Consider the following 10,345-nt stretch of genomic DNA (forward strand, 5'->3'; position numbering starts at 1 on the left):
ATAAACATAAAACTGACACTAACTGTAGCTCAATACACCTACCAGTGCAATGTTTGCCTCTGGTGGCTACTGCCTGATGAATGCCTGCCTCACCAAGCATTGCAGGCACCATTTAGTCCAAAACATCTATCCCCGAACTATTTATTCCAGGCAACTGCATCCAGAACCAGATTCCCATTTAAATCGAGAAAGGACACATAAAAACACACTGCATATACTAATCATCAAAATTGATTACTCATCGAAATTGTTCATATACGATCACAGATCAGACTGAACGAGCAGTGCCATATCACAGATCAGGCTGAAGGATCAGACTGGACATCGATGCGATGCGATGCATATACACACCACGCACGCCACTACTCTTTCCTTCCCCTCTTTACCCTCCCCTGCTCCACCGCAGTAGCGGCCTGACGCTTCGCGTCCTTCGAATCGTCATTGCCGCCGGTGCCCGGCGCCGCGTAGAGAGGCAGCGCGATCGACTCGGGTGCCTTCAGGTGCAGCGCCCGCACGTTCCTCCACTTCCTGGGCACGCACGCGGCGGCCGCCTCCACCGCGGCCACCACGTTCTCCACCGCCTCTTCCGGCGCCATCGCCGCGTGCCCCACCCGCACGGCGCGGCACGTGCCGGCCTCCACGCGCAGCTCGACGCGGCGCGCCGCCTCCCTCGCGGACTCGGCCCACGCAGGGTCGGCGAGGTCGACGGGCACGACCCTGCCGCGGCCCTTGGCGCCCTTGCCGCTGCTGGGGATCTTGAGCCGGCTGTCGACGAGGACCAGGCCGCGGCGCGCGACGGGGGGGAGGGAGCGGAGCGCGGAGGAGGGCAGCGTCTCGATGTCGTCGGGGAGGTCGTCCGGGAGGCGGTCGGCGACGAGGAAGATGGAGGGGAATGGGGAGAGTGGGAGGCTGAGATAGTGCTCGAACCGGCGGACGGGGGCAGTCTTCAAGGTGACGAGGAGGTAGACGGGCTCCGGCGCCGGGGAGGGGTGGTGCTTGAGCCACCGGAGGAGCGCGCCCACCGCGCGGACCACGGCCTCGCGGCCGAGGCGGGGATTGGGCGCGGGGGCGGAAGCCATCATCATTGGCGGCGGCGGCGGGAGTTTGGGAATTTGGGATGTGATGAGAGTTGAAGCTAGGGTTCTGTATTTGCTCGCGGGTTCGGGTTCGGTTGCGCCGATGTTGGTCGAGTCGGACACAGGAAGAGCTGGCGGTTCGGCTCGGCCTGTGCAACCAAGGTGAGCATAGGTGGGTTCGTTTCGGCTGAGGCTCTGTTTGGTTTATCGTTTCCATTTCAAATACCCCTGTAAAACTTACAGACCTCCGCCCGTTGTTTTGCTTTCCGGCCAGAAATAGCTCTTGGTCAATAAGTTACACCTGTAAATGAATTACACCCGTATTCAAATACATCCATACCAAGCACGGCTTGAGTGAATTGTAAAATACCACCACATTTCAAGTTCAAATATGTATTTGTCACTGTATTTTTTAATGTCTCAAAAATCTATCAGTGTCCTTCCTAATTTTCTCAATCTACCTATACCACCTACTAACAAAATAAGATGTGTTTCTCTAATTTTTTAAATCCATTTACGTATATTTTACTTTATTTTGTTTTTTTATGTGTTTTTAAAGTATCTGAGGTGGTACAAATTTTGGTACGAAATATCTTGTTTGAAATCCAGCTTTATACGTCATCTGGGCCAGAGAATTGCTCTCATGGGTCGTAAGCCACGGGCTTCAAAAAGACAAGAAGGATCGAACACACGATCTCCTCTCCAGCAACTAAACTTGCCACCAACTGAGGTACCTCATGCTCGCGTTGAATTGGAGGAACTTTTCTAATTAATAGTCCCATATCGCTCTTCTAGACCAAATCCATCGACTTATATACATGCGACTTCTAGAATCAACCGGCGGTGAGGTGGCAGAGAAAGGAAAGAAAGAGAAGCTCACCAAGAACGGAAAGGAACATACTATGGATGGTTGACGGCTAAGCACACATACGGGACAACGGTAGAGGAGCCATGGACGTTAATAGACGGGCGACTGAGCACATGAACGGACAACAAAACAGAGAAGTGTGGATACGAGCGATGCCCCACGGATACGAGACAACGGATGGAAGGCTGACGGCTGAGCACATGCACAGACAAACAGTGAAGGAGCTCGGATACAAGTTGGCGGCAGAATTACTTCAAAGGATTAATTCGTCGCTTATACGGTGCAACGCATGGGCGGACAATAGCTGAGGGGCGCGGATACATGGCCATGGAAAGGAATATAGAAAGAAGGCTGATGCCTGAGAGGCAGCGCCATAAGAGATGGTTGCGGGCGGCACAGTGATGCCACGCAGCGGCCTGAGGAAGAAAAGAGGAGGCACCGTTGGCCATGCATCTACATCCCTTCATGGATGGGGTCTAACGAACTAGCTGACAACGGCGGGGTGTATTGTTGGGGGCTGTGCCCCCTCCCCCCCCCCCCCTTTGAACCAACTTGTGAAGGAAGAAAACTTAGGAGGGCCTAGATGATTTTTTTAGCTTTTGGTCCAATCAGGTTCCGCCGCTGGTAGCTGGTATATACATGGGTAAGGGCTTACGCTGAACAAAAGCCTAGGTTTCCTTTTTTCCACATTTTCTTTATATCTCAAAAATATTGGATTATTTGAACATCCAAACTTTATTTAAAAGCCTTCTAAATTTACAGTAGGCTTATATGGACCATTAAAGATCCAAAAAATATATTTACATATTACACATAATTAATATTTTTATTTTCTTTATAATTCAAAAAACTTTTGGACTGTTTGAACATCCAAACTTTATTCAAAAGCCTTTTAAAAAAATTCGTAGGCTTATATGGATCATTAAAGATCCAAAAAAATTTACATATTCCACATAGTTAATATTTCCCCTTTGAAAATATAAATTAAAGTACATTGAGACTCTAAATATCATTTTATTTTCTAATTTTCTGAAATTTACTGTTATGCATGTGCATCTACTCGCTGGAGTACAATCCTATTGCATGTGCATCATGAGGGAGCTATGGCCGAAAATGAAGAGAGAACTATACCGAGGAGATGTCGGTTATGGCGCCAAGGTCATATGATGGCGAGCATAGAGAGCACACAGGAAGTCAGCTACGTTAACCTAGGCACAGTCACTCTCAACGCTACCTCCGGTCATGAGTGGGAGCCGCTTCCTACTACTTTTCAGAGAGATCCGCACTACAGGTACAATTTCCTTGCCCTTGCCTTATTTTTTAGGGTGTTTTGTCATTTCAAGAGTCAGGTGTTTGTTTCCTTCTGGCAAATTCGGCATCTTCTTTGATAGAAAGGAGCATGGCACATCGGTGGAGCCACGACACGTCGAGGACATGATTGCCATTAGCTCGGCTCCCATTGCACGGTGCCTGCTAAATCATGTGCGTAGGGCAAAAGTCATCCTGGACCTGTTGGCACCCATACCACACGAGGAGGACACACAGGATGACATTTACTCTTGTTGCAACGCATAGAAGTATTATAATATTAGCCTGTCCTCTTTTGATAAATTTGAAACTTCTAATTTTTTTGATTTTTGACTAAATTTTGCATGAACAACGAATGTATTTTTTCACATACTACTCAAACTAAACTTGAATATAGACTATCTTGTTCTCCCGCTGCAACACACTGACATATGTGCTAGTAAACACCAATGATCGATTCGGGGCGATTTAATCCAATTTTGAAGGGCCCACCTTTAAGCTCTAACATGGCATAAAATGGTCAACATTGTTTGTTGACCGTCAAGTTAGACATGAGGCCCACCAGTCACAACTGTACTTACAAAATGGTCCCTAAAAATTGCACAAACACCCTAGAAACCAAATTATATTGCAGTTAGACCCCTAGGGAGGTTATTGCGTCTGTCAGAACACAATTTCACACCCGATCATCACGAGGCGCTTCGAAACGACGAATTTTTACAACGGTGCGTACTTATGGAGAACACAATTACTTAAAATTAAGTGAAGGGATCAAATTATAATGCTACCGTTGTTCTAAGAAACATAAGATGCATAAAAAGATAAACATCACATGCAATCAATATGTGACATGATATGGCCATTATCATCTCGTGCCTTTGATCTCCATCTCCAAAGCACCGGCATGATCTCCATCCTCACCGGCATTACACCATGATCTCCATCATTATGATCTCCATCATCGTGCCATTACGTGGTCATCTCTCCAACTATTGCTTCTACAACTATTGCTACCGCATATCGATAAAGTAAATCAATTACATGACAAATAATAAATTAAAGACAACCCCATGGCTTCTGCTGGTTGCCATACTCATCGACATGCAAGTCGTGAACCTATTACAAAACATGATCATCTCATACATTAACATATATCACATCACGTTTTGGCCATACCACATCACAACATGCCTTGCAAAAACAAGTTAGACGCCCTCTACTTTGTTGTTGTAAATTTTACGTGGCTGTTATGGGCAATTAGCAAGAACCGTTCTTACCTACGTAAAGCCACAACGGTGATAATCAAGTTGCCTTTTAACCTTCTACAAGGACCGCCTTCGTCAAATTAGATTCAACTAAAGTAGGAAAGACAGATAACCTCTAGCTACCTTATGCAAAACAAGTTGCATGTCAGTCGGTGGAACCGGTCTCTTCTGCGTGGACAAGTAAGGTTGGTCCTGGCCGCTTCATCCCACAGTACCGCCGAATCCAAATAAGACAAGAGAGGTAAGCAATTTGAGCATCAACGCCCACAACTCTTTTTGTTTTACTCGTGCATATACATCTATGCATAGACCTAGCTCATAATGCCACTAATGGGGAACGAAGCATGCATGAAATAAAAAAAATCCCTATGAACACCCAAGATCTATCTAGGAGAAGCATAGCAACGAGAAGGGAGAGTGTGTCTACTTACCCTCGTAGACCGAAATGAAGGAAATATGCCCTAGAGGCAATAATAAAGTTGGTATTTATATTTCCTTATATCATAATAAATGTTTATTATTCATGCTAGAATTGTATTAACCGGAAACTTAGTACATGTGTGAATACATAGACAAACAGAGTGTCACTAGTATGCCTCTACTTGACTAACTCGTTGAATCAAAGATGGTTAAGTTTCCTAGCCATAGACATGAGTTGTCATTTGATTAACGGGATCACATCATTAGAGAATGATGTGATTGACTTGACCCATTCCGTTGGCTTAGCACTTGATCGTTTAGTATGCTGCTATTGCTTTCTTCATGACTTATACATGTTCCTATGACTATGAGATTATGCAACTCCCAAATACCGGAGGAACACTTTGTATGCTACCAAACGTCACAACGTAACTGGGTGATTATAAAGGTGCTCTACAGGTGTCTTCGATGGTGTTTGTTGAGTTGGCATAGATTGAGATAAGGATTTGTCACTCCGATTGTCGAAGAGGTATCTTTGGGCCCTCTTGGTAATGCACATCACTATAAGCCTTGCAAGCAATGTAACTAATGAGTTAGTTGCGGGATGATGCATTACGGAACGAGTAAAGGGACTTGCCGGTAACGAGATTGAACTAGGTATTGAGATACCGACGATCAAATCTGGGGCAAGTAACATACTGATGACAAAGGGAACAACGTATGTTGTTATGCGGTTTGACCGATAAAGATCTTCATAGAATATGTGGGAGCCAATATGAACATCCAGGTTCCACTATTGGTTATTGACCGGAGACGTGTCTCGGTCATGTCTACATAGTTCTCGAACCCGTAGGGTCCGCACGCTTAACGTTCGGTGACAATCGGTATTATGAGTTTATGTGTTTTGATGTACTGAAGGTAGTTCGGAGTTCCGGATATGATCACGGACATGACGAGGAGTCTCGAAATGGTCGAGACATAAAGATCGATATATTGGATGACTATGTTTGGACATCAGAAAGGTTTCGAGAGAGTTCGGGCATATACCGGAGTACCGGGGGGTTACCGGAACCCGCCGGGGAGTCAATGGGCCTTAATGGGCCATAGTGGAAAGGAGGAGGAGGCGGCCAAGGTGGGGGAGCGCCCCCCAAGCCCAATCCGAATTGGGGGGGGGGGGCGCCCCCCCTTTCCTTCTCTCCTTCTCCTCCTTCCTTCCCTCTCCTACTCCAACTAGGGAAAGGGGAATCCTACTCCCACCGGGAGTAGGACTCCCCCCTTGGGCGCGCCTAGGAGGCCGACCCTCTCCCCTCCTCCACTCCTTTATATACGGGGGAGGGGGCACCCCATAGACACACAAGTTGATCATTGATCTCTTAGCCGTGTGCGGTGTCCCCCTCCACCATAATCCACCTCGGTCATATCGTTGCAGTGCTTAGGCGAAGCCCTGCGCCGGTAGCTTCATCATCACCATCATCACGCCGTCGTGCTGACAAAGCTCTCCCTCGACACTCAGCTGGATCGAGAGTTCGTGGGACGTCACCGAGCCGAACGTGTGTAGATCGCGGAGGTGCCGTACTTTCGGTACTAGGATCGGTCAGATCGTGAAGACGTATGACTACATTAACCGCGTTGTCATAACACTTCCGCTTATGGTCTACGAGGGTACGTGGACTACACTCTCCCCTCTCGTTGCTATGCATCACCATGATCTTGCGTGTGCGTAGGATTTTTTTGAAATTACTGTGTTCCCCAACAGTGGTATCAGAGCCAGGTTTATGCGTAGATGTTATATGCACGAGTAGAACACAAGTGAGTTGTGGGCGATAATAGTCATACTGCTTACCAGCATGTCATACTTTGATTCGGCGGTATTGTTGGATGAAGCGGCCCGGACCGACATTACGCGTACGCTTACGTGAGACTGGTTCTACCGACGTGCTTCGCACACAGGTGGCTGGCGGGTGTCAGTTTCTCCAACTTTAGTTGAATCGAGTGTGGCTACGCCTGGTCCTTGTTGAAGGTTAAAACAGCACATACTTGACGAAAAATCGTTGTGGTTTTGATGCGTAGGTAAGAACAGTTCTTGCTCAGCCCGTAGCAGCCACGTAAAACTTGCAACAACAAAGTAGAGGACGTCTAACTTGTTTTTGCAGGGCATGTTGTGATGTGATATGGTCAAGGTATGATGCTAAATTTTATTGTATGAGATGATCATTTTTGTAACAGAGTTATCGGCAACTGGCAGGAGCCATATGGTTGTCGCTTTATTGTATGAAATGCAATCGCCATGTAATTGCTTTACTTTATCACTAAGCGGTAGCGATAGTCGTAGAAGCAATAGTTGGTGAGACGACAATGATGCTACGATGGAGATCAAGGTGTCGCGCCGGTGACGATGGTGATCATGACGGTGCTTTGGAGATGGAGATCAAAGGCACAAGATGATGATGGCCATATATCATATCACTTATATTGATTGCATGTGATGTTTATCCTTTATGCATCTTATTCTGCTTAGTTCGGCGGTAGCATTATAAGATGATCTCTCACTAAATTTCAAGGTACAAGTGTTCTCCCTGAGTATGCACCGTTACGAAAGTTCGTCGTGCCAAGACACCATGTGATGATCGGGTGTGATAAGCTCTACGTTCACATACAAAGGGTGCAAGCCAGTTTTGCACACGCATAATACTCGGGTTAAACTTGACGAGCCTAGCATATGCAGATATGGCCTCGGAACACTGAGACCGAAAGGTCGAGTGTGAATCATATAGTAGATATGATCAACATAGTGATGTTCACCATTGAAAACTACTCCATCTCACGTGATGATCGGACATGGTTTAGTTGATTTGGATCACGTGATCACTTAGATGATTAGAGGGATGTCTATCTAAGTGGTAGTTCTTAAGTAATTTTATTAATTGAACTTTAATTTATCATGAATTTAGTACCTGATAGTATTTTGCATGTCTATGTTGTTGTAGATAGATGGCCCATGCTGTTGTTCCGTTTAATTTTAATGCGTTCCTAGAGAAAGCTAAGTTGAAAGATGATGGTAGCAACTATACAGACTGGGTCCGTAACTTGAGGATTATCCTCATTGCTGCACAGAAGAATTACGTCCTGGAAGCACCACTAGGTGCCAAACCCGCTGCAGGAGCAACGCCAGATGTTATGAACGTCTGGCAGAGCAAAGCTGATGACTACTCGTTAGTTTAGTGTGCCATGATTTACGGCTTAGAACCGGGACTTCAACGACGTTTTGAACGTCATGGAGCATATAAGATGTTCCAGGAGTTGAAGTTAATATTTCAAGCAAATGCCCGAATTGAGAGATATGAAGTCTCCAATAAGTTCTACAGCTGCAAAATGGAGGAGAATAGATCTGTCAGTGAACATATACTCAAAATTTCTCGGTATAACAATCACTTGATTCAAATGGGAGTTAATCTTCCTGATGATAGTGTCATTGACAGAATTCTTCAATCACTTCCAGCAAGCTACATGAGCTTCGTGATGAACTATAATATGCAAGGGATGGATAAGACAATTCCTGAGCTCTTCGCAATGCTAAAGGCTGCGGAGGTAGAAATCAAGAAAGAGCATCAAGTGTTGATGGTAAATAACACCACCAGTTTCAAGAAAAAGGGTAAAGGGAAGAAGGGGAACTTCAAGAAGAACGGCAAGCAAGTTGCTGCTCAAGTGAAGAAGCCCGAGTCTGGACCTAAGCCTGAGACTAAGTGCTTCTACTGCAGAGGGGCTGGTCACTGGAAGCGGAACTACCCCAAGTATTTGGCGGATAAGAAGGATGGCAAGGTGAACAAAGGTATATGTGATATACATGTTATTGATGTGTACCTTACTAATGCTCGCAGTAGTGCCTGGGTATTTGATACTGGTTCTGTTGCTAATATTTGCAACTCGAAACAGGGACTACGGATTAAGCAAAGATTGGCTAAGGATGAGATGACAATGCGCGTGGGAAATGGTTCCAAAGTCGATGTGATCGCAGTCGGCACGCTACCTCTACATCTACCTTCGGGATTAGTTTTAGACCTGAATAATTGTTATTTTGTGCCAGCGTTAAGCATGAACATTATATCTGGATCTTGTTTGATGCGAGATGGTTATTCATTTAAATAAGAGAATAATGGTTGTTCTATTTATATGAGTAATATCTTTTATGGTCATGCACCCTTGAAGAGTGGTCTATTTTTGTTGAATCTCGATAGTAGTGACACACATATTCATAATATTGAAGCCAAAAGATGCAGAGTTGATAATGATAGTGCAACATATTTGTGGCACTGCCGTTTAGGTCATATTGGTGTAAAGCGCATAAAGAAAATCCATTCTGATGGATTTTTGGAATCACTTGATTATGAATCACTTGGTACTTGCGAACCATGCCTCATGGGCAAGATGACTAAAACGCTGTTCTCTAGAACAATGGAGCGAGAAACAGATTTGTTGGAAATCATACATACTGATGTATGTGGTCCGATGAATGTTGAGGCTCGTAGCGGGTATTGTTATTTTCTCACCTTCACAGATGATTTGAGTAGATATGGGTATATCTACTTGATGAAGCATAAGTCTGAAACATTTGAAAAGTTCAAAGAATTTCAGAGTGAAGTGGAAAATCATCGTAACAAGAAAATAAAGTTTCTACGATCTAATCATGGAGGAGAATATTTGAGTTACGAGTTTGGTCTTCATTTGAAACAATGCGGAATAGTTTCGCAACTCACGCCACCCGGAACACCACAGCGTAATGGTGTGTCCGAACGTCGTAATCGTACTTTACTAGATATGGTGCGATCTATGATGTCTCTTACTGATTTACCGCCATCGTTTTGGGGTTATGCTTTAGAGACGGCTGCATTCACTTTAAATAGGGCACCATCTAAATCTGTTGAGAAGACACCTTATGAACTGTGGTTTGGCAAGAAACCCAAGTTGTCGTTTCTTAAAGTTTGGGGCTGCAATGCTTATGTGAAAAAACTTCAACCTGATAAGCTCGAACCCAAATCGGAGAAATGTGTCTTCATGGGATACCCAAAGGAGACAGTTGGGTACACCTTCTATCACATATCCGAAGGCAAGACATTCAATTGCTAAGAATGTATCCTTTCTAGAGAAGGAGTTTCTCTCGAAAGAAGTGAGTGGGAGGAAAGTAGAACTTGATGAGGTAACTGTACCTGCTCCCTTACTGGAAAGTAGTTCATCACAGAAGTCTGTTCTTGTGACTCCTACACCAATTAGTGAGGAAGCTAATGATGATGATCATGTAACTTCAGATCAAGTTACTACCGAACCTCGTAGGTCAACCAGAGTAAGATCCGCACCAGAGTGGTATGGTAATCCTGTTCTGGAGGTCATGTTACTTGACCATGACGAACCTA

At 45.1% G+C, this 10,345-nt stretch overlaps 1 protein-coding gene across 1 annotated transcript; it reads right to left on the reverse strand.

The window, feature by feature from the left end:
* Positions 1-215: 215 nt before the first annotated feature.
* On the reverse strand, positions 216-1,243 carry LOC109778514 (uncharacterized). The gene has a single exon (XM_020337078.4). The coding sequence runs from the start codon at positions 1,083-1,085 to the stop codon at positions 363-365; it is 723 nt and encodes a 240-aa protein (XP_020192667.1). The 5' UTR covers positions 1,086-1,243; the 3' UTR covers positions 216-362.
* Positions 1,244-10,345: the final 9,102 nt, after the last annotated feature.

The sequence above is a fragment of the Aegilops tauschii genome, chromosome 2 (assembly GCF_002575655.3).
Source record: "Aegilops tauschii subsp. strangulata cultivar AL8/78 chromosome 2, Aet v6.0, whole genome shotgun sequence".
In the NCBI taxonomy this organism is placed as follows: Eukaryota; Viridiplantae; Streptophyta; class Magnoliopsida; order Poales; family Poaceae; genus Aegilops; species Aegilops tauschii.